This window comes from Rhamphochromis sp. 'chilingali' (assembly GCF_963969265.1).
Source record: "Rhamphochromis sp. 'chilingali' genome assembly, chromosome: 12".
NCBI classification, from domain to species: Eukaryota; Metazoa; Chordata; class Actinopteri; order Cichliformes; family Cichlidae; genus Rhamphochromis; species Rhamphochromis sp. 'chilingali'.
Genome location: NC_137939.1, coordinates 36,024,242 through 36,048,879, shown reverse-complemented (window position 1 = coordinate 36,048,879; position 24,638 = coordinate 36,024,242). Strand labels below are relative to the sequence as shown.

Sequence of the window (24,638 nt, the reverse complement as noted above, 5' to 3'; positions counted from 1 at the left end):
CGGAAGTTCTTCTTCTAACTCCTGCGCGTGTGCAGTTTGTTTAACAAAGTTCATAAATGTGGTGAGTTACGGTCATTTCAACATAAATTACAGATTATTTTCACGCAGTGGTGACCTGGTGGACTTATTAAACTCACCTGTGCGGCCGCAGAAGCTGTCACTTTGTACAAACGCTCATTTAAAGCTGAAGATTTAACACGAGTAACCCGCTGAGTTAGCAAGCTAGCACCTTTAGCTGTCTTTGCGTTTAGTTTACACCGGGCTAATGCTAACTGTAGCCGCTGAGCGATGAATGAGCAGAGGTCAGCGGTCAGTAACAGGTTCGTGTAGTTAGCACCTCTTAGCTCCGTTAAAGGAAACAGCAGTTATCGTGACGTTTCAGCTGCCGGTAGGTCAGCGGCGGATTTAATTCACACAATTTAATTTAGGAGTCGGAGCGATTTGTAATCATTGTCCAACAACAAGAAGGATTATTAGTGAAGTGTCGATCACGGAAGCGCGGTGATGTGCAGAAGCTTTCAGCCGCTATATCGTGCTATTGTCGGGGTAAAAATACCCTCTGCTCATTCTCTCCAGGCTCTTATTTTGAAATAAACCAGGAGAGAGCAGCTCAGCATGTGTTCACATGTGTGTCATAGTTCATGCTGATAAAATAAGAACTGTTGAGCCTTCAGATACTATGGAGAGACTTTATTTCTGCATGCTGAGGTTCAGGTTTTCATAATTTAGTAAAATGATTTAACACTGAGCATCACTTCATGTTGTACTTCCTCCTCCAAACTGTCCGGTACACCTTCCTCAGCGCCTCCCTGTCTGTCCTTGGATCGTGGGTTAAATAGAGAGCGATGGCCGGTCCGGAGCTCCTGCTGGACTCCAGCATTCGGATGTGGGTGGTCCTGCCCATCGTGTTCGTCACCTTCTTTGTTGGGGTCATCCGACACTATGTCACCCAGCTGCTCCACAGCGACAAGAAAGTCAACCTGGAGCAGGTCTCTGACAGGTGAGTCTGAGAGCACACACACACACAGAGGTTTGTTTTTTTTCTTTTTTTAGAGAACCAGCAGATTTAGTAATACAATTATATTGCAGTATCAGTCACGTAAGAGTATTATTGCGACTCGCTGAGCATCCTGATCACATATATTGGAATTTTCACCTCTTCTTCTTTTTTTCACCCCTCGGCAGTAAAAGGTTTTGGGGGTTTTGTTGTGTTGTTTTTCACAGAGGTCATGGTGAACCTGTTTCCCTTTTAGCTGGCAAATATAGCCATTACATAAGCTGCAGATCAACAATGTGTCAGGACCCAGACGCAGCTTGACCCGTGCTGCGTTCACTGGTCGAGGGAGTAACAAAGAACAGAGGGAGGGAGGGAGTCCATCGTTACCTTTTACCTCGTTTTTACGCAGTTAAGAAGCTTTGATAGAGCTGCTGTGTTTGGACTCATAAGAAAACTTAAGCTGTGTCTGTTTACAGGATCCTTTATTGTGTATTACGTCCATGTTTACTTATCAGACCAGTCGACAAGAAGAACTTCTAAAAAATGTTTGAAGTTAACACTGTTTGCCTTCAGGTGCTCAGCTCATATCTGACCTGTTATGATCCCTGACTGAGCTCTCCTCGCAGTCATGTTGTGTGTCTGAAGTGAAAGTGGCGAAGTGAAAGTGGCGCCCCGGGCAGCATCGTACCCTAACCGCTCCCATGTTCATGTTTCTGTTCAGCCAGGTGCTCATGCGCAGCCGCATCCTCAGAGAGAACGGAAAGTACATTCCCCGACAGGTGAGAGCCCCTTCGGTTTAAGGTAGAATTTGACCTTTATCCTAAAATATTACATATTAATACATTTACACCCTGTGCTTGAGGGCGTCAAATTTCCCCTCAGTACATCCTCCGTATTCTTTATTCTGTGGGTCCTTATTCCATGCATCATGTGTAAATCGTATTTACTTCTGATGAAGAGCAGCGGATGTTTGTCTGTCTGCAAAGTAACCACAGACTGTTCTGTTAGAAGTTACAGACATTAAAAAAATCATCCTTTAAATAATCAGCTGTGTTTAAATGTCACAGTCTGACTGTGAGTGCATGAAGTGTAAAACTCGCTGAGTGAAGTGTCTCCGCTGGTTTAGTCCTTCGCCATGAGGAAACATTACTTCAACGACGCCGAGACTGGCTTCTTCAAGAAGGCCAAGAGGAAGGTTGTCCCCAAGAACCCCATGACAGGTGTGTTTGAACACATGATCGTCCCTTCATTATAACCAGGTCTGCCTGTGTGAACTAACTGATGATCTGTTGGAGGGTGCAAATGTTTCTCTTTGGTTCTCGTCTTTAACGCGCCTCAGTTCTTTGTCTCGTGGTTTCTAAACAGACGCGAGTCCCTCAGAAATGGTTTAGCTGCTCTGTTCATGTTCAGTCTGTTAAATTCTCACTGTGATACTGCAGCCTGTGAACTCGCAGTGGACATTAAGCTCAGGATCGGGACGTCTGCATAGGGAGAAGCATTAACGAACCTCGTGCTATGGATGGATCACCTCAGACGTCTGTAGTTCGTTTACTTTGCTCTTAATCAGTTGACAAGTTTGTAAACGTGTAGCTTTTTTTCCATGTTTTGTTTTTTCCTTTAACCCAGATAAAAACTCAAACCTGTGAGAGCGTTCGCTCTGATTATTGGTCAGCTGTGTCTCAGACGGGAGCAGCAAAAGCAACAAGAAGAAGGTGCTAGTAGGGCAACATGTCGGGGCAACATGTGGAGGCTAGTTACCTCTACTGACCGATGCACACGTCCCAGAATGCAAAGCATACCTGGCTTTGAGAAGGTGTTTATTTGACTGAGACCACTTCCTCAGCACAGTTGTTTTGGTTCACACCTGAGTGACATCTCCAGTGAATAAAACAGTTTGATTTAAACGGACTGAACCCGCAGTTATTACATCACCGTCATCTGAAGTTCAGTCCGTCTTCTGCGTCTTCTTCCTGCCCTGTGTTTGTCTCCGCCCATCAGACCCTCAGCATGACCTGTGATTGAGGTCGGATTTAAGCTCATCATCCTTCATCTTCCCGTGCTGTGTGTTTAGGTCCATCGAACCACTGCAGGTCATTGTCTGTTAGCTACCTTTGCGGTCTTTGTTTACGTCCGTTTACAACAGATGTGTATTGTTTTAGGCTTCCTTCAGTCACAGTGTGGTTATAATCTTTGGATGGAAATCAGCCTCATAAGTCTCCTTTACGCACACCTGGACGTTAAACTTTATGGAAACACCTGCAGTGAGATGATGAGGGAACACACTCGTCATCTCACTGCAGCTGAAAGAATCTGGATGTTTTTATCCGTCAGTGGAGCCGTGCTCTGAGCCTGTTGTTTGTTGCAGACTCTAGCATGATGGTAGACATGATGAAGGGAAACCTGACCAACGTCCTGCCCATGATTGTGATTGGTGGATGGATCAACTGGGCTTTCTCTGGATTCGTCATTAGTGAGTTTGTCCACATCCTGATGTATGACACACACACAGTTTAGGAATGATCTGTGAGCGCTGTTAGATACCTGACACGTATGCGCATCACTACAATCACATCTGTAAACAAAGCGGCGCCCAGCAGGTCCGACTCGTCTCACTGGTTCCCGATGTTTTTTTTCACAGCTAAGGTGCCGTTCCCGTTAACGCTGAGGTTCAAGCCAATGTTGCAGAGAGGGATCGACCTGCTGTCGCTGGATGCCTCATGGTAAAAACTCAACTTGAACACTGAAACGCACAAGCTGCTCAGCAGACCGTGAATGCAGCACAGCAGAGATCAGAGTGCAAACATTTACCGCTGTAATCCGCAGCGTAGAAACAGTTCAGTTCATTTTTATTCAGTTTCAAAAGCATCAAACACGACATACATCTGTCTTTTATTTACAGTCTGTTGCTTTGGCCCTGATGTGTGAATGAAATGTGATGAAAGTTTATTTGTGAGTTTCATGAAGGAGTATTTTCCTTCCAGCTGAATCTGAGTCATCTTACTTCCTGACATGCAGCTTCTTTAAAGTCACGTGATTTGATGTTGCAGGGTGAGCTCGGCGTCCTGGTACTTCCTGAACGTGTTCGGGCTGAGGAGCATGTACAGCCTGATTCTGGGTCAGGATAATGGTGAGGTTTCACTTTCTCGTAAAGCTCAGCTCTGTTTCCTTTCACGGACTAACGCCGGCGTTCCCTCTCAGCTGCTGACCAGTCCCGGATCATGCAGGACCAGATGACAGGCGCTGCCATGGCGATGCCCCCTGACCCCAACAAGGCCTTCAAGGTGACATTTACACACAACTGCACAAAAATGCTGCTTTGATTGTCTGTTTCCTCTCCAAAGTGAAACATGAATTATGAAAGAATAACAGCGTTTGTTCGTGACCACACTAAACTTTGTGTGTGGGCAAAGCCTTCATCCTCCCAGTAACTCCCATTTAAAGTGAAGCCTGAGGATCAGGCCATGTCCACACTAATACGTTTTCGTTTGAAAACGCATCTTTTTCTCCCCGTTTTGGCCTCCCATCCACACTGAGACGGCGTTTTCGGTCGAGGAAAACGCAGCGTCTTGAAAACGCTCTCCAAAGCGGATACATTTGAAAATGCCTTTTTTCACGGTGCAGTGTGGACAGCGAAAACGGAGCCTTTTCAAAAACGATGACACATTTTAGTCATGTAATGCAGTCATGTGACCAATTAAACTAAGCAGAGGGCATGTTGTTTTGTTTGCTCTCAGTTTTGACAGCCCTATTAAAGATTAATATCAGTCAGCACTAGAGCTGCCACGATTAGTCGACTATCAAAATCGTCGACGACTGATTTAATAGTCGACGCGTCGTTTGAAGCTTTGTAAGATCCTGAGAGACGCAGGAATAAGTAGCAGGATTTAAGAGTGTAATAACGGACTGAAACAGAAGATGGCAGCACTGCATGTACAAGGATGCCAGCTGCCGTTAAACCCCGAAGAAGAAGAAGAAGAAGCAGTGTCCCAGAATTCATAGCGCAGCCCAGCTCAGTTTCCAACAATGGCGGCAGCTAGTTAGTTTTAATATTACTCTTATTATTCTTTCTGGGTCACAAAATAAACGTTTAACATATTTTCAGGCGAGAATGTAGCTGTGTAAACCTCAAATATCGGCTCAGTTTATCAAGACAACACATATTTTCAAAAGCGCTCCGACGTTTTCGGAGACGTCTGTTACCCACTAGCTCGTTAGCTAGCCGGGGGCTAGGCTCACTAGAGCCGTGAGAACACCGGACTCCCCGCAAATCGTTTTCAAACCCACCGCAATCTTTCCTACTCAGGTTAAACATGATATATGAGTCACTTAGATAACTTACAAATGTTATTGTTTGGCTTTTTTTAGTATTTTATTTGTTCCTGAGTAAATCGGTTTGTCTGAGATTAAAGTTATAGTTTTTACACAGCTGAATAAACGTCAAGCAGACAGCTGATTATCATAAGTGTGAGATGCTCCAGAATTTACTCCGGTGTCCTGTTATATTTTAGATAGCAAGGAGTTTATTAAACTTCACCGAAACAATCTGCAGATTTCATTAAACTTTAATAAACTATCATCTTGTCTTTATTTTTTTAAAAAAAAAAACGTAAAATGCTGCAAAAATGTTACTACAGTAAAAATATAAAGATAAGCTCTGTTGAGACAAAGTGATCGTCACTGTGGAGTTAAATGCTGCGACTCGTGTCCCTGTTGTTGATTCAGAGCGAGTGGGAGGCGCTGGAGGTCGTGGAACATAAGTGGGCGCTGGAGAACGTGGAGGAGGAGCTGATGTCCAAAGACCTAAACTTTGGGGGCTTCTTCAGCCAGGACAAGTCTGCTGTATTCTAGGACCACGAGGACGCGCTGGAATCCCGGGGGTGTTCCTGAACCGCCCTGCTCTCCCCTCAGTCTGTCCTGAAGGCTCCGGGATAGTTTTCACAGTGCAGGATTTAAACACAGAGAATTATTTTTATGGAGCTGCCTCTGAAATCGCCTCTTTGCTGCCCCGGGCGCTTCGCTCACTCTCAGCTTTTGTACGTTTCCTGGAGTTCGAGCCGGGCTCCGGATCTTCCCTGGGTTGTTGTTAGTTTATATTTGAGAAAAATCTAAAAGAAAAGATTTTATTTGTACTTGAGATTTTACTTTGAAATGATGTTTGTGTCGTGGGTGTTTAAGTTACACATTTTTACATCTAAATTCAGCGATTCAAGTCCAAATCCATTACACAGGAAGTAGTGACTTAGGACACAGATCGGAGCTTTAAAATCCTCCACACCGGCAGGCAGAGCACCTGCTGAGATCTGAAACGTTTCTCCGGAGCAACGCTGGAAACCGAAGCATCGTTTTTAAAAAAACGGCTGGAACGTTTACAACAGGACGAAGCGGGCGAAGGCTTCATGTCGTCCCGCAGGACGTTTTGGATGTACCTCTGTATGCTGTGGTGTGACGCATGGAGTGAGTGAAATAAAGGTGCCATCACAACTAACCACATTTCTCATCCTTTCATCATTCAGCTCTTCATTCCTGAGTCTGCCGGCCTTTGTTTTTCTGCTTTTACCCGGTAAGCTGAGTCTGTTTCAGTGGTGGTGGGAACACATTCAGTGTGGCTTCACACACGGGTGGAGGAAGGTAAAAGTCTGTCAGTGAAACAAAGCCTGCAAAAAGAACTGCAATTCCCCAAATGTCCACTAGAGGCTCCAGCAGTGAGTCCCTGTGTTAAAGGTTCACATGAAGCAAACATGTTGACAGTTTTTGGTGTCTGGATGTTTTGAGATCAATTTAAATTTTTAGTAAAGCTCAAATTTAGGGGCGTGGCCTATTTGAATGACAGGTGGCTGTATCTGAACGTCTGAGTCGTGCATGTCTTTGTGTTGTTTTAATAATCTGACCAATCATACGGCTGCTCTGCTGTTTACAGAAGTCTGAGCTCCAGATGTGCTGAGTGAACTTCGGGGTTTGGTGTGGTTGTTATGGAGCACTGATGAGCGTGTGTCTGTGCGCCTCGTGCTCCGTGCAGTAAGCTCGCCTTAGCTGATAACTTGGTTCTACTTCTCGTTCAGCTGTGGTCATTTTAAAAACGGATGCGTCTCCTGTACGATGTGTGAGCGCGTCCTCCTCGTCACACACGCAATTAAAGCTAAAATAACGAGACAGAAGCCAAGAGTACAGAAAAACTGGATGTCTGGTAATAATCGTGTTTTATTCATATCAAAAGATTGAAGTACAATAAAATATTCTCATCTGATATTTGACAGGAAGACCAAAGAAAGAAATCACCCCAAGCCTCCCTGCTGCTCCACCCAGGAATGATCATATTAATCTTACATTACTTACAATACAAAAATACTGTACACAGCGCTGGTTTAAAAATCAGTGAGCAGCTCGCTCTGCGCCCGCCTCTGCACGCGCACACCCGTCCTGTGTTTTCAGCCTGAATCAAAGGTTTGCGTATAAATACGAAAAATGTCCCACACCACCGTAGTCATGTGACAGCTGCAATTATTCCATTAAAACAATAAATACCCGAAACAAAACGACCAAAATATACAGAGAAAAATTCATTTCTCATCCCTGACAGCTTTGTTTGATCCTCTGATTACCCACAACCCCCTTCAGCGAGCGACTGAGGCGTGCCTGTTTAGAAAGAAGAAATAAGGAAGTGAAACTGTGCTTTATGGATTAGTATTTAATAGTTTTATCTGTCGTAGGTCGACGTTGAGCTGCAGTTCAGAGCTGGATTTTTAAACGATGTCAGATCAACAAATGTTTGCGCTTCAGGACGAATCGAAACTCGGAGGGAAAAACAAACTTCAGTCCTTTAGTTCAGAGGATGGCGTTTTTACAGGCGCTTACAATAAAAAAAATCACTGCATTAATATCATAAAGTCAGTCTGATCATCGTTAGTTCTGTTAAATCAGATTCAGCATGAACTCGCTGTGAAATCAACAACTTAAGAAAAGACTGGCCTGTTTTAGACTCGGATCAAAGCTGTAATCAGTGCATCTACGAACACTTTACAGCAAATACAAAAGGTCGTCGCAGGTTTGAGCTGCTCGCGAATTAAGGCTTTAACTGAAACCATCTCTGTGCTCGTTTCCTAAACGTGTCTTAGGAAGATGACCTTAAAAACTTTTATTATTTCATTTCTGCCTCAAACATTTGCTACGAGAAACTGGCTTTTCGAACTCGCTCAGCTTGAATAATTGTAAAAACTTTGAATGTGGAAAATGCAACAATGTGAACGTGAACTCGTCTGCACTCAGCGCGGCCTCTTCAGTCAGCTGACGCATGAGTGTCTGCGAGGTTTACCCCAGATAAACGAATGCTGGTGGGCACGTTCGCCGGTGCCCGTCGGCATCGTGTTTGTTGAGGGAAAGAGGGAAAAAACATGAACTGGAATGACCTCAGTGCAGGTGAAAGTGTGCGGTGACCTCTGACCTCTGTTAGTGGTAAATCTCGCAGACGTTGGCATGACCGCAGAAATAAAACAATGTGTGAAAGTGAAACTAATGCTGGTATTTTAAATCGGCCCTCTAACGACCACCAGGGGGCGACTTTCTGTGGCCTCACTAAACGCTGCTCGATGAGTCGCTGTTTAAGCCTCGCTCGTGATTATAATGAGACTGTCTGTCTTTTATATACAGTTTAAGGAAAAGAAAAAGTCAGCTGACTGCAGAACTGCTGCTGATTGGCCAAAGAGTCTCCCGAATGCGCGCTAATCTGGAGTTTGGTCTTCCCAACCTGGACGAGCATCAGACATCCAGAAAAATTCAAATGATTTTAATTAAACAGCTTTTCAAACGTTTGAATGTCAGATTACAAAAACTGAGTCAAGAGGAGATGAACTTATAAATGTGAACAGTCAGAGCTTAAATGCCAGAGTTCAGTTCCTCCCTGAAGCAGGAAGCAGACTGCTTTTCTGTATTCAGGTGTGAGTTTAAGCTCCGCCCTCCAGCAAACGTCACCTTCAGTCTTTGTGCACCAAACTACCTGAGTGTCGAGAGTTCACGGTGAAGGAGGAGGAGCAGAGGAGGAGCTGCGAGCTCCGCCTGCTGATTTGCTTTTTCCTGCTTTTGGAAACTTGGAATGAAGAGACGTCGTTAGAGGAAGTTCAAGTGTCGTCACCATAAAATTAAAAAAATAAATAGACTGAGAATTCTAAAAGAATAAAGACGAAAACCAAAGAAAAGGCTGCTCTGATGGAGAAAACCAAATTACTCAATCATTCTGTTTCCATAGTGATGCTGGAGGCGGCGCCCAGCTCTGCGGCATCCTCGTCGTCTTTGCAGGAAGCAGTGTCACTGGACGTCTGGCTGGAGGAGGTGGGGCCTGTGTTGGGGGCGGGCAGTGTGGGTTTTCTGATCTTGTCCTGTCGCTGGTAGAACAAAACGTAGGCAGCGTTGGTCTGTGGGAGGAGAGACGCAGACAAACATTACGTTGGTGTGATTCAAATAAAGACAACGCGCTGCTGCTTCCAACGATCATTAGTCAGGTGACAAGATCAGAGTGAAATCCGACTGAACAGGTGTGTGCGAGAGCGTGGGGGCGGGGGTACTGACCACGATCTGGTCCTCTGTGGCGTAGGTCACTTTACTGTCGTCAAAGTAATACCACTGACCGTTGTCCTTGTTCTTCGCATAGGTGGTGTCTGCAGAAACACGTGATGGTTAAAGTCATGTAGTCATGCGACAAACAAATCGCTGACCACAACATGAACGACAAACTTACAATGTCCATCTCTGAGTCCTCCGTAGTGATTGGACACGGCGATGAGGTCATAGCGGCTCGGAGGCTCCTCACTGGAGAGAGTCTTCCTCAGGAGGAAGCCGGAAAAGTCGAGGTCTCTGTAACATGAACATGTCAGCTTTCAGTGTGCGACTCCATCAGTGCGTGCGTGCGTGCGTGTGCGCGTACCTGAGGGGGAACTCCACAATGCTGTCAAGCTTCTCTCTGGTGAACTTGGTGTAGGAGAACCTCTTGAGGTGGATGATGAGAACCTCTGGCAGAGACCAGAGATCCAGCTTCTTTGTGGCCAGCTGGTGCTTCTTACACACCGGACAGTACCTGAAGCGCACACACGGAGCAGATGTGAGTATCTGCAGTAAAGCTGTGCAGTGTAAAGGTTTTTAATACAATACAAATTGTATTTGTCACATACGCAGTACAACATATACTGAACATGTAGTGAAATGCTTGTGTCCCAACTGCGGACAGGCTGCAGATGTAGCCGCGACATTCAGGGGTTGTTGTTTTTTTAAGCACGGGGCGTCTAGCCAGGACCCTTTTTCGATACCGGATGGGAATCAAACTTGCGACTCCTGAGTGTTATTTTGCTGCTTTGAATGACAGGTTTTCATCATTCAGTCAAAGAAGCAAAACAACAGCAAACAAAGAATATCTCATCATGCCGGGGACGCCGCTGCTGGGTTAATCAAGCAGGAGGCAGGAGGACGCCGGAGTAATCAGGGAGAACCCCGACTGGATTCAAGCTCAGGACCTGCTGTGAGGCAGCCTTGCTACCCGCTGCACCACCATGCTGCCCAGCATCTCAGTTCATCAGATTTTACATGTTGATGAATGTAAAACCTTGAAGCATGCCCACACTCTTTTTGTTGACTGGACTGAAAGTGTGATCTGACTCCAGGGCTACCACTAGAGGGCACTGGGCGAGGTCGATCACCCAGCACCACAGCAGCTTAAATTAACACCACTGAAATGAAAACGTGGACGGCATCTGCTTTTCAAACTCGGGACAGAAGCTCCACCCTGGATCTGGACGTTACAGACGCAGATGTTTCGTGCTGGTCTTTACCTGAAACAGGTGAAACCTTCAGAGTATTTAGTCTTTTAATCGAGCTTGTCCCCCAGTTTACTTCTCACTGGTTTCTGTGTGGTCAGCTCTCCTCAGACTCTCACTACTGTGTCTGTGTGTGTTACCATGGGTTCTCCTCCTCCAGCGTCTCCACAGTGGTGAACAGCTCGATGCACTGCTGCAGCTGAACAGTCATGTGCTGCTGAGGGACCTCCATGCTGGCATGCTTCACGTACTTCTACACAGGAGGAGGAAAGACAGATTTTAATGTCAGAGGTGCAAGAAGACAAATGAGTGTCAAACGTCTGTCATTCAGGTTTCATCGCAGTCAGAGTCCTTCTGTTTGCACCTGTGTGTTAAATTACGTCCTCAAACCACTCAGCCTGTTAAGATGTTACAGGGATGCTGTTCTTGTACCTTGGATGTTTAGAGCCTCTGTTTAAACCACTGACCAGACACCAGATAATTCAGATCAGTCTCTAAATGAACCAACAGATAAGGTCATGTTGTTTTTGTGACCCACTCAGTGCCACTTGTATTTGAACACATGACCCTCAGTTATTCAGAACACGCCCTGTGAATGTGTTACATACAGGCTGTGCTTTATCGAGGGTTAAATGTTGGCGCTGACCTCAGCCTCGTTCTCGTTGTAGAATCTCTTCTTCATGTCGGGCTCCCAGTCGATGGCCACGTAGGGCTGAGCTGCAGAGACAAAGGAAGCGTGAGCTACGTTGATACGCTGACGACAGGATGTGACATCGTCTGATAACATGGTTATTCTGCTTTCCTGCTGCACTGATCCATGTTAAGCATGGTTCAAGTTTCCAGTAACTACCAATAATCCCCATTAGCCGAAAGCTGTGCTCCGCCCATCTGCTGTTCAAACCTACTGTTTAGCAGAGGCAGCCAATCAGAAGAAAGCTTACTTGAAGGTTGAACTGAGGGGCAGCAAATGGCTCCACTCAGATGTTTTCATTTTATTCTGATTCATTCTCATCTGAGGCTCTTTCATCATCATCATCATCATCATCGCACTGATGAGTGACATCAGTGTGATGTCACAGAGGTTGTGTTTGTGCGTTCACACTCACAGCTGAAGGACACGGCGCTTCCTCCCTCTCCCATCCCCCTCTCGGTCGTCCCGTTGGAGTTGACCGCCTGGATGCTGAACAGACGCTTCCTCCTGACGTGACATGCCCTCCTCTTAGCCGGATGCTGATTGGCTGGCGGGCTGGGAGAGCAAGCCTCCTCCTGCTTGTCTTCTTCATTTTCTTCCTCGGTTGGCTCATGAGGCTGCTCCGCTGGAGGTTTTGAGCTGCGGTCGGCTCCTGCGGGACCGCTCGACTGCTCGCCGGGGTCCATGTCATCGGCGCTGTTGGCGTCTCCGCTGCAGCCGGGCTCCGTCTGGCTCTGGGAGCCGTTACTGTTCTCACCGGGGTCTCCGTGGTCCGGTAAAGGCTGAATGTGGTTCTCCTCAGCCTGTGGCTCTGTTGTGTTGCCGTCTGATTTCCTGTTGGGGGTCGCGTCACCGCAGGAGTAATCTGTCTGGGACGGGCCAGCAGGCTCCACTTCCTCCTGCTCGTCATCTGAGAAAACACAAAAGCAGCAGCTGCAGAGCTCACTCAGCCCAGATAAAACGTGTGAAAAGTGCACGAACGCGTTGTGTCGTTGTGTCGTTGTGTCAGCGTTTTTTATATTTGCTCGAGGAAAAGTTAAAAAAACACTGCAGGAGCCAAACAAATACGTGTATGACAACATGAAACGAAAGGCAGCATCAGACCTCAGAACCAGAAAGTAAAGATTTATACCATCACTGATGCCGTTGGTCTGAGTCTTGTACAGCTCCTCTTCATCATCTTCCTCCTCTTCCTCCAACTCCTCAGACGGATCAGGCAGTCGCACGTAGCGCCTGCACACACAGCGACACCGCCCAGCAAAACTCAGTATATTCAAAAACTGTGTGCGCGTGTGTGTGCGCGTGTGTGTGCGCGTGTGTGTGCGCGCGTGTGTGTGCGCGTGCGTGTGCGCGTGTGTGTGTGTGCGCGTGTGTGTGTGTGCGTGTGTGCGCGTGTGTGTGTGCGCGCGTGTGTGTGTGTGCGTGTGTGCGCGTGTGTGTGTGCGTGTGTGCGCGTGTGTGTGCGTGCGTGTGTGTGTGCGCGCGTGTGCGTGTGTGCGTGCGTGCGTGCGTGTGTGTGTGCGTGTGCGTTCTGCTCACGCCAGTCTCTGCAGGAACAGGTTGTAGAGCGCCTCCTGGCTGCAGCTGCTGCGCGGCACGTTGAGCAGCAGCGGGTGTCCGAATAGCGACGTGCCGTACGAGCCGCCGCCCGAGCCGTAGTCTCTGTAGTGCGAGCGCTCTCTCAGGTAGAGCGCCAGCAGCACCTGCTCCTCAGGCTGCTCCTCCAGCACGCTCAGCTCGTACCTGAACACGGGTTCAGCAGGTGAGTCACAGAAAGGCTTTTGTGTTTGGTCATTAGAGGACTGATTTTTTTTCCTTACACAAAGATGTCGTCTCGGTCGAGAATGGCGCTCAGACTTTCGCCCATGTTGTAGATCTTGTAGAAACGATGATTGAAGACATCAGCGACCACCATCTGGAACACAAAGTCAGGGGGAGGAGCTTTAAGGGACAGTCTGCTTCATACAGGATGAAATGAGGCCCAGTGTAAGATAAAGAAGGATTATTTTGAACTGAGTCGTGCCAAGCTGCCCTGACAGAGTTCACACGTTACAAACTGAAGCCAGAAACATACAAAGGCTGGATTAATGTGCAGCCAGTGAAACCACTTTTGATCTGCACGTGATCACAATCTTCAGTTTAGGTTAAAAGTGTGTTTAACCGAACCGAAACCTTCTGAACACACACTGACCTGAGTGGGCGGCACGCTGGTCATCTCTGACAGAGCTGAGCAGAGGTCGGACACTTTTCCTGCTTTAGGAACCACAACACGATGCTGCAGACACACACACACACACACATCACAGAAGTTAGAATTTTCCTGGATAAGAGGAGAACCAAAGACCAGAAACATTTATTCAGTGTAACTGCAGAGACGTACACGACCACGGTCAGTGATGAGCGGTTACCTGGACAGGTTTGGCGTACGGGTCCAGGGAGACGAAGAACACCTCCATGACACGCTCCTTGCTGACAGGAAGCGGGACGCTCAGGTAGCAGAATGGGTCAAAGGTCACAGAAACCTTGTGGCACTCTGGACAGACCAGCGTGGACTTGAAGAGGCCGTGAAAAGTGTCGACGATCACAGAGTCGTTCCGCCGAAGGTGGTTACGCCACGCCTCCTCCGCCACTTCCTGTCAGATTAAACAGGAGCTGAATTGATCACAGCTAAAACCAATGAAGACGCTTTCAAACATAGAAAATGACTGAAAGGTGAAATTTAAAGACAGGAAGTGAAATGAAGCCCATCACACGCCTTTGCTCTGGCACCGCTCACCTGGTCCTGACGCCCATCGGCGTCCCGCAGCTCGATGTACTCTTTGTTTTTGACTCTGTTCAGGTCTTCGTGCAGCCCGTCCAGCAGGAAGGACAGCAGCTCCTGACTGTCGTGCTGCTGGTAGCCCAGAAACTGAGAAGCAAAGTGGCCCACCTTCGTCTGCACACAAACAGGAAGCAGGGAAACGTACCACTTCAGTCAGACCGAAGCTTCTGCCACACAGACTGAGATTACTCCCTGCCCCCCAGTCTCTCACCTACGCCCAACACCACTGCATGTAAATTTACTACAATTTACTTAAGTAAATAAAAAGAAGTAAATTCAAGAAGTATTTCTACGTTTGTAGCTTTCTGCTCTTCCTTCAGTACATTTGGGATGTTAACGTTTCATTTTTCAAGTTTTAGTTTAGTTGCAGAAACATCAGCCTACTAATATGTGCACACGTCCTTTAGTATATATTTAGATATTTATGTGCTCTGTAAAACACTGAGAGTAGCAGAGAAGTTTTGGGACATGAAAATAAAGCATTTGACTTTCACTTCACTGAACTTATGCATTTACTTTTTGAGTTTTTCTGTTTTGCATTGATAGTTTAGTTTATTTGGGATTTCATGACATTTCCTTCAATTGGGAACAAAATAGAGACAAAAGTTTTCTACTAAATCTCTGATTTCACATTTCCTCCTGTTGCTTGTCCTGCTGTAATAGGTGGGATAATAAAGTCTGTGTTTATATCTGTTTTAGTTTCCTGTGTAAATGTAATCACACTTAAAATGTTCATTTAAAATGTTTTCAGGTCAGTTTGTGTCATTTCTGTCGTGCCGAGTCACAAACTCCGGCTCTTCTGGACGACGCGTCGCAGCCTCAGCTTTAGGGTACGTCAGTGTGTTTGTTTGGCTCGACGGGTGAAACACACCCGAGTGTAACGGGACACCTGTCAGGGTAATGTGCGGCTACCTTGAAGACGCGCGGCACCACAGAGTAATGCCTCCCTGACCACATCTGCTTGATGACGTCGGCGTAGGCCTCGGCGATCTCTCCCTTCATTCCCAGAGGGTTGGTGAAGTTCAGCTCATCCACATAGGAGTTCTGCAGGAAGTACTCCGTCAGGGGCGGGGTGTTACTCAGACACTGCAGAGAGACGAGGACACGAGGAGTTACTACACATCTGTTAGTGATGGGCAGCCAATCAGAACAGAGTTAGCTTAAGGGGGGAGGAGCTGAAACAGTTGCTTAAGCCCGAGGATAAACTGAGGAGTTCGAGGGCCAGAGGAAAACCGTTTGAACCGCGAGTTCTGCAAAGATCCTTTAGTCCGGGGATAAAACTACACAGAGATGGACGACTGTTTGCTTTTATTATTTTACACAAGAACGTTGCTGCTGCCGCCTGGTCAGAGCACGCTGCAGTGATGTCATCTGATTAAAACGTTAAAAAAGTGTTCTCGTGCATGAAGTGATGTTTTCAGTGAATATTAAACCGAAGCTCAGCTCCAAGTGAAATCCAAGGAGCAACACTGACACCACACAGGTGTTAATTATGCACCGAGCAGGTTTCATGACTCGCTGCGAAACAAACTGCTAAAATCCAGTTAGAGAACTTCAACGATGCACAAATGTCCTCGAGTTCTGATGAACCAGGGATTTCCTTCACAAAGCTCGCCGTCAGAGCAACATAATTACAGAGCGAGAGGGATCAGACACAGGGAGGAAGACGCTGCAGCATTTCACCTCTGCCAGGAAATGCAGAAAACCTTTATGTGACTATTTTACAAAACAACCAAAACATACAGTCTGTGCCATATTTAGACAGTTACACATGTCTGGACGAACCCTGCGCTTTATTCTGAGGTTCACACCCTGCACATGTTCAACAGTACCTGAACACTCAGCTGCCAAATGCATCATTTCAGTGTCGAGCAGCTCACACGTGTCGGCGTTCAAGCTGCAGTCAGAGTGACGAGTGAAAGAGAAGCAAACGTCTCTCACTGAAGGCGCCAAAATGAAAACAAGCTTCAGTCTAACAAAAAAGTCTTCTAATCTGGTTCTCTAGTCGAGCGGGACCGTAGCACAAACGACAAACCACAAGTTGGAAGAAGAAGAAAAGCGTCTAATGTCCAATTACAAACTAAACTAGTTCAAATCATTCTATTTATACAGCGTCAAATCACAACAACAGTCGCCTCATTGCACTGTACGGTCGACCCTACAATAACACATACAGAGAAAAACCCAACAGTCATATGACCCCCTATGAGCACTTTGGCGACAGTGGGAAGAAAAACTCCCTTTGAACAGGAAGAAACCTGCAGCCTCTGCCACGACCAACAAGTCACTGCATACTTAATAAAAACAGAACACGTCGGGACGCCGTGTAAAATCACAAAAACACATATTTGGTTACAGCAGAAGATAAAAACAAAAGGTTTGTGAATCACAGCGTCCTGTTTTCATTCATGTTCGACGCAGCAACATCGTCAGCGCTGGGTTTGCATTCATACAAATGGTGCTGATGGTCTGGACTGCACTTCCTGACTGACACTCGCAAGTATCAGGTATTTGTGTCAGTGGTCCCGGCTGGAGTCCAACCCAGGCCCCGCCCTGATGGACGTCACCTGCTCAGCCATGTGACATCTCTCTCTGTCACATGATCCATGTGTCTGGTGTAGCAACCAAAGTAAAAAAGATCAGTTTAAACCTGTAACGCTGAGTTCATGAAGCAGGTGTTGCCCAGGTTGGTGAGGCCACAGACGCCCGGCTGCCCTCTGTACGAGTCCTGCTCCTCCACAGAGTTCCTCCTGCAATCGAGAACAGAGTCAGCCGCAGACTCGCACACGGGAGCATTTACAACACCTGAGCAGCGTTACGGTGACAGAAACGCCTTTTTGCTCTTGAACAGGAAACCAAAACAAAGGGTCAGCTGACCAAATATGTGGGAAAGTCAGCTGAAACATGCTCGGACCAGCTGAATTCATTAAAGCGCACAGCTGTCCTAACATTTCATCATTCAGATCAACAGTCGAGTCAATGAAGGAAGCATTTTAACACTTTTTGTGACATCTAGTGTGTGAGAGAGCGACAGACAAACATCACGATGGTGATGGTATCACGCAACTTCTCCAAACAGGAAGAGGTGAAATCAAAGATGAGGAAATGACAAATAAAAAAAGGAACAAGAAAAAAATTCCTGCAAAAAAACTCAAAGTAAGCAGGTGAAGAAAAGCAGAGACGACGGAACGTGGAGAACGATGACAGCGACGAGAGAGGCGAGTGCGCTTACATGATCTGAGGCCTGGAGCTCGGCCAGGTGCCGTCTGCATTCCTCGTCTCCATGATCACCGTCTGACACACACACACACACACACACACACACACACACACACACACACACACACACACACACACACACACACACACACACACACACACAGGCATGTTCCAGCTTATCTCTGAGGTGGACAGCTTGTTATTTTAGAGTGGTGCTATGAGGAGAATTATTCCACACATGCAGCGACGTTAAGACTGTAGCGTCATGCTCACCATCCCCGAGCTCAAGCAGGCGTCCAGCACGCTCATGTGCACGTTCCTAAGACGCTCGCAGCTGCTGTCCGAACTCTTCATCCACAGGCGGCACTCTGAGCCCGGAGGTACCGAGAAGGCCTGACACATCGCCCTCTGGATCAAGTCTACACACACACACACACACACACACACACACACACACACACACACACACACACACACACACACACACACACACGAAGCACCGTGTTTGAAACAGCTGTTCGCGAACCCTCAGGGGAACATATTCTGCCCCTGACATCAGCTTCCTGTTAACATAAAGACGAACACGTGTTAGCACGACGCTCGTGATGAACCGCCCCCTTCCTGCTCGTGAAACAGAGAGACCACAGCACTGAAACTGATGCGAGAACTCTGCAACGCCGCGGAAGTTAAACTTCCTTTAATTAATGCTGCGACCCAACAAACTGCAGCGCAGCGTGACTTTGTATGTGGTGACGGAGGAATCTGTCCTCAGGTGAAGTTTCATGAGTGAATGTCATCAGGTTTAGTCTTTAAATCTTTCTGAGTTATTCGTTTGTAGAGAGACAACCTTTCACAGGCTTCAGTTTTCCTCAGTAATAAGTAACTAAGCAGTGACCTCTTTATCACTGTATATATGTATTTATCACACAGCTTCACAGCTGCTGCTGTCAAATTTGCTCTAAAACTGAATCTGATTCATAAAAAGAAAATGAGCTCACATGTAAAGCAGGTCCCGCCTTCTCCTTACCTAAACAGGTAACCTCTGAATGAACTGACAGCAGCTCCCCTTCACAGCTAGTTGGTTGAGAACAGGTTGGGTAGCCTGAGCTTTATCGGCTCATTGTTACCAGGCGGTTATTCACTCGTTTCCAAACTCTGTCTGCCGCCTTTGTTTGTGTTTCTGTTGCGTCACGCGGTGTGAAGCCGCTCCTGTGCATGTAATCTGCCACATGCAGTCACCTGGATGACATGGATGCACCGGCAGCTGGCAGGTTTGGACGAGTGTGGTTTAGAAAGTCTGGGAAAGTAACTAAACTACGAAGCATTTTTGTCTTTAAGGAGAGAAAAGGCCGATTAAACGTGAACCTCTCCTCTCGTTAGCATTAACCTCGCCGACACACAAAGCTACAGACGGACTCACGTATGCTGTCGGTTCGGCTGAACTTTGTGGTGACGGCGTTCTCCATGTTGCTGTGGAGGCAGAGGAAGATCTCGATGGGGTAAACCTCCACCTTCAGAGTGCTGGGCAGGTCCACCACCTGACACACACACACACACACAGACACACACAGTTGTCACTACACTAACCTGTCTGAGCCATAACCATTACTAATATTGCTTCCTACCCTTTGATCCAACATTAAACCAATGCTTCACACAAGCGAATGATTTACTTTGCTGGGACTTTCCTCCTGTCACCAGTTGAGGGTCGGCTCACCACAGCGTGGCTGCCAGCAGACTCATTATGGTAAAAGTTCACGGCTCTGCCCATAAAGCTCTCTGCTCGCTGCTGTTCCTCGCCTCCTCGTGCAGCTCTGGCTGCTGCTGCTGCTTCTCATCAGAAACACGAGTCTTCATCGTGAAGTTTTATTTCAGTCAACAGACAAATTTGCCAGATCTGTCACGTAGCGAACAAAGACGGTGATGGCGTGCAGACAAATGTTTGCCTAAGGACGGATCGGGACCATCATGATTTAAAATATCTGAATTTACGTGGAAGTTACATGAAAACGATGCGCAAACTTCACCAGGAAAAGAGAGCATGTCACGAGTCTGTTATCCCGGCCGCTTAATAAAAAAGTCAATGTTTTCATTCGCCCTCTTGTTTCTGTATCATTTCATTTTATTCCACCCGTCATATCAGTGACAAGCTCATACTAGTTTTGCTTAAAAGACTCGTCCTTTCTCACGAGATTACAGGAAAACTCGTTGACAGTCGGAGGACGAGAAACAGAGAGAGTGACGATCACGGTGACGTTCCTGCCCTGCTGCTCCGCCCTCGGGGGTCAGCACTGATCCTCAGTCTGACGGCGGCGCTCAGATGTGAGAAAGAGATGCAAAACAGGGATTCCAGGAAGTGATGTAAACACAGCAGCCAGACTACAAGCAGCGCAGAGCTGTGCGAGGAGACGCCTTGAAGACGAGAGCAGCCAGATTTACATCAGGGGAGGTTTTTCATTGTTATGTGTTTCAAACCTCACCAACAAAAACTCTCCGCTCTCATTCTGGACTCAGGGTACCGCGCGGCGCGTGGTGACGTTACCTTGCGTTCTAGCGGCGGCTGATCGTCCACCATGCCGTACCAAGACAGCAGCTTGTGCCACGCCTCTGCCGGCACCAGCACAAAGTCCTCGTCCTCCACCAGACGATCCTTCAGGTGGTACGAGTCCAGATCTGAAAGCAGGACACGACACTTCGCTCAAGGAAACAAATCATTTTGTGTCTCGCTGAAGCAAACGAAGCGTAACTGACCCTCGAACAGCTCCGCGTTGTCGATCTGACCCGGGAAAGACGTCGAGTTCTGATCTCCAGTCTCCACAAACTCCTTCCATTGGTCAAACCAGCGGCGATCTACCACATACCTACAACACACACACACACACACACACACACACATTATTACACTGCTCTTTGAGGACACATTCATAAAACACTGCTGCCTCCATCATAAACTTTACCGCTAACGAATCAGCCGAACACGAATGAATCGACATCTTACCTGAGATTACTGCCAGGAATGGGAGTAAGAATTACTTAAATAATCAGTTAATACCTGATAAACAAAACAAAGAAACAAAGTGGCTGCTGATCATTTGTTTTCTTCAACCAAAATGTGGAAACCCCCAAAATATCCTGATGAAGGCACCAAAACCTTTGAATGAGTCGTTATTTTCATTATTTTTGCCTAAAAATGAAGTGACAGGATGATGTGTCAGAGACATTATTTCTCTGTCACGGTTTTATTTTAGTGGATTTTCTTTTTAAGAACAGTCCAAACAAAAGCAGCAGGCTGGGAAATCACACTAATGTGAAATCAAGAACAGATTACATAAATCACCGTAAACAGTTCACATTGGTGTGACATCGCTGCTCCTGAGACGCCAGAAGCAGCAAATATCGGATGTTTTGCTAAAATAAATTCATGGTGATCTTAACGTTTGGCATTTCTTCTGCTTTCTTTGTGGCCAGAAGCAAAAGCCGGAGCTTAACGTAGTCATCACTTCATGATCCCACATTTCTAACCTGTTTTCATCAAACCAGAGACTTTCTGTCATATTTGAAGCTGCAGCAGAGACACGACCTGCTCCAAAATTAGATGTGAAACCAAAGCTGCTAAAACCAAAGCAGCAGAGCAGGAAGCGTCACAGTGGCAGGCGTTAATAAATCTGATGGTTTGGATTGGAATGAAAATCCACCGCAGCATCAGTCCTCAGAGGTTAGACTGCAGCGCTCGGCCTCTGTGCTGTTCTGCTTTTAAGGACTCATTATTCTTTTATTCCTGTTTGACAGAAAACCGCTTTGCCTGCCGACGCTTCATAAAAAATGTAGCTGGCACTTTCTTGTATGGATAAATAATTTTCCATCTGTGGCTGATCTCCTGCAGGAGTAAATGTGAGCAGAAGCATCAAACTGTCAGCCTGGATGGCCTCACTGTAAACCTGTGAGCAGCCGCTGGCCTGCTTTGTGATTTATTTGAATATTGAACAGAAAGTAAATCCCGGTGACGTCTGACTCTGCAGCGCCACAAACCTGCAGAGTCACGGTGCTTCTGCTTCTGAGACCCTGAAGTCGGGTTTTTTCAAGTGTGAAGGGATGAGGGGCGTGTTCTAACCAGCGTCTGGATTTTATTGTTTATTTCCTGTCGCATGTCTGATGCAGCCGTTGTCAATCAGCATTTCAGTTAATCAGCAGCTCGCTGCACCCGTAAACACACCGAGTTTCCCTTTAAAGGTACTTTCTGTGATCGCAGCAGAATTCTCACTGACCGTCATCGTCTTTTAAATGTTTTAATAAAACAATATTTCACTGAAAGCTTTTTACAAATGAAATAACTCGAAATAAAAACGTGTTTTCAAAGACTTGCCGGGTTTAATAAAGGCTGCACTCACACAGCGCTGAATCCTTCAGTGTCTGCTGAAGTTTGAAATAACTCTGAAGAGTTATCCATCCATCCAGAAAAGGTGAAAAATAAAAACGCTGTAATAACATTTAACGCTGCTTTTACTCTCTGCTCAGCTAAGTTCACTTGGCTGAAACAAGACGTTTTCATGGTGTGGACTTTGCACGCTTCTCCTGTTTGTGCAGTCAAATCTAATCTCACCGAGCAAACAAGGAAAAAACAAACTGTCGTGGATGTGTGATGATAGCCTACCCAAGTTCTTTTTGATGCCTAAAACGTAGAAATAAAGCTACTTCCAGCTGCTCCTCGTGGGCACCAGAGGGAATTGTGTTTCCTGCTGTGTGCACAAACGGTCTGAACCACTACACTGTGGAGTCGGCCCCTAACAAGGGATCGTCACAGCAGATCATCTGCCTCCTGCCCACCCCATCCCACCTCTGAGCATCCTCCTCTGTCACACCAGCCATCTGTATGTCCTGCTTCACTACATCTATCAATCTTCTCTGAGGTCTTCCCCTTTTCCTCCTGCCTGGAAGCTCTGTCTTCACCATCCTTTGTCCAGTATATCAACTATCCCTCCTCTGCACGTGTCCAAACCATCGCAACCATGCCTCTCTAACTTTGAGCTTGTGTACTCATTTCCACTCCCGCCCATCCTGCTCACTCCTTGTGAAGATCTGAGCACCTTAAGCTCAGCCACCTGTCTTTCAAATCACAATGTCTTCTGTGAACATCACAGTCCACAAAGACTCCTGCCTCGTGTCCTCACCTCACCTGGGTGTTAAAGCTAATTCACTGGAACTTTCTTTCCTTTTAAAAGGGCAAAATATTAACTGTGAGTAAGTGGACAGAGATCGGTATATATGAGACCAGACAGATGAAAACTCAGAGTCCACAAACAGGTTAATAAATTATAGATTGTCACTATTTGACGAACTAATTAGACTATTTTGAAAAGCCGGTCTGATGAAGAGCTGACTGATCAGCTGATTTACAAATATCATTCCTGCTGATAATGTTTCAATCATATTTTTCTATTTCACTTTCAGTCGTGACAGAGTGTTAAATCTTTCCTTCTTCACTGGAAAATGAAACTGAAAATATTTACTGGCGGCCCTGCTCTGCATTCCAACACCTAAATGAGCAGGAGGTCGCCCAGAGGAGAATAAACTGGGACTGAAACCGGCTCGGCTTCGGTGATAAATAAAAACACGATCCGGGGGATACGAGGCGACCCTGAACGCCTCACCGGAGACAGCTGGTCGACAGGCTAACGTTAACAGCGCATGCTAGGTCAGAGCAACGTCTGCCTGCTTAGCATAAGCTAACACGGCTAACACGTAGCATTGAGCCGTTAAACCGTCCCAGAAAAACTCCAGCAACCACACCAAAGCTGCTCCACCCCACAGTTAAAGCGGTTAATCACCGTTTAGCAGCGTTACCCGTGTGGAGATAATCGTTAGCCCTGTCACCGTATTTATCTGTGTGTGTGTGTGTGTGTGTGTGTGTGTGTGTGTGTGTGTGTGTGTGTGTGTGTGTGTGTGTGTGTGTGTGTGTGTGTGTGTGTGTGTGGAGCGGAGAGGCGGTCGGACTCTCACCAGCTCTCCCCAGCGCGGAGCTCGCACTCCCGTAGAAGAGACTCGATCTCACGTCGCTGGGTCTCCAGGCCCGGGGACTCCGCGGCGGAGCAGCGGCTGTTGGCCGTCATGACGCCGATCAATCACTCATAAATGTCAGAGGTGTCGGAAATGTTAAAGAGAGCCAGGAAATGAGAAGCAGAAGTCCGCCGCCGCATTGATCTGCCGATAAACGGGGAAGCTCGCAGCCCTCTGTTTGCGGAAGTAGGAAACGGCTCAGACCCGGACGATGACGAATTCCGGCAGGAGACGCGCGAACTACCCCGGAGTCACCAGCAGGGGAAGCAAAACACCAAAACTAATATATTAAATTAAAATAAAATATTAAATAAAACAAACAGACTACGTTTAGATAAGTAAGAAAAGATTAAAAAAAAAGAAAAATATATATTTTTTATAAAAATTTATATGGAGAGAATCATAAACAAATAGCAGCAAACGTAAATAATTCATTTAAATAAATTTATTTTTTTAAGTTAATAAAACTAAAATTGAACACAGCAAAAAATTAAGAAAATTATTTCAATGAGAAGATCGATTTAATTTGTCCCGTTCTGTGTTGTATCTTGGCTGTGAGCGGCAGTTCTCTGGGATAAAATGTGTTGTTGAGGCCAGAGGTCAGAGCCAGTGTTGGGACTAACGCGTTATTAAGTAACGCGTTACAGTAACTACGTTATTATTGTGGTAACGAGCACGGTAACTAGTTATTATGCCAAAACCGGGAACGCGTTACTCGTTACTGGGATTTAGATAGGCTCGTTATTCGTTACTTCGTGTGGTGGCTATCGCGGAGCTTCCACAGATTCAGTAACATTAGCAAGTGGTGGAGGCCAGCAGGTGGATGAAGGAAAGGGGACGCAGAAGGAAAAGAGACCCGAGGCGGCCGCCGGTCCGAGTGTGAACTGAACTTCAGGTAAGAAGTTATGACCTGCAGTCTCTCTGGGTCAGATATAAACCAAGTTTAGGTGGAGTTTATTTTCGTTATGCTGACTTTTTCTGTACTGCGTGCTAGCTAGCATGACGGAGTTTCTATACAGCTGGGTGGTGCTATGAAGTTAATGATGTTGAACTTTATTT

General features: G+C 46.5%; 2 protein-coding genes across 4 annotated transcripts; one reads left to right on the top strand and one right to left on the bottom strand.

The window, feature by feature from the left end:
• Window positions 1-6,482, top strand: LOC308407221 (ER membrane protein complex subunit 3). Of its 2 annotated transcripts, none has more exons than XM_080898758.1 (9): window positions 1-61; window positions 803-1,000; window positions 1,719-1,776; window positions 2,124-2,217; window positions 3,363-3,467; window positions 3,636-3,717; window positions 4,045-4,124; window positions 4,196-4,278; window positions 5,720-6,482. In XM_080898758.1, exons 2-9 carry the CDS (start codon window positions 846-848, stop codon window positions 5,843-5,845), a joined length of 783 nt encoding a protein of 260 aa, XP_080754884.1. In that variant the 5' UTR covers window positions 1-61; window positions 803-845; the 3' UTR covers window positions 5,846-6,482. The 2 variants fall into 2 exon arrangements, with proteins under 2 accessions (XP_080754884.1, XP_080754885.1); XM_080898759.1 differs by lacking the exon at window positions 1-61 and adding an exon at window positions 114-388.
• Window positions 6,483-7,158: 676 nt separating this feature from the next.
• On the bottom strand, window positions 7,159-23,782 carry usp11 (ubiquitin specific peptidase 11). 2 transcript variants are annotated; one of them, XM_080898752.1, is made up of 21 exons: window positions 23,523-23,782; window positions 20,277-20,386; window positions 20,068-20,198; window positions 18,946-19,063; window positions 17,799-17,944; window positions 17,539-17,600; window positions 16,957-17,056; window positions 15,219-15,392; window positions 14,262-14,420; window positions 13,894-14,118; window positions 13,677-13,760; window positions 13,306-13,400; window positions 13,025-13,228; window positions 12,618-12,718; window positions 11,901-12,395; window positions 11,441-11,511; window positions 10,935-11,047; window positions 9,912-10,061; window positions 9,726-9,841; window positions 9,557-9,645; window positions 7,159-9,402 (listed from the first exon to the last, which is right to left on the bottom strand). In XM_080898752.1, exons 1-21 carry the CDS (start codon window positions 23,630-23,632, stop codon window positions 9,220-9,222), a joined length of 3,036 nt encoding a protein of 1,011 aa, XP_080754878.1. In that variant the 5' UTR covers window positions 23,633-23,782; the 3' UTR covers window positions 7,159-9,219. The 2 variants fall into 2 exon arrangements, with proteins under 2 accessions (XP_080754878.1, XP_080754879.1); XM_080898753.1 differs by lacking the exons at window positions 18,946-19,063; window positions 20,068-20,198; window positions 20,277-20,386; window positions 23,523-23,782 and adding an exon at window positions 18,553-18,935.
• Between the last annotated feature and the right edge of the window lie 856 nt (window positions 23,783-24,638).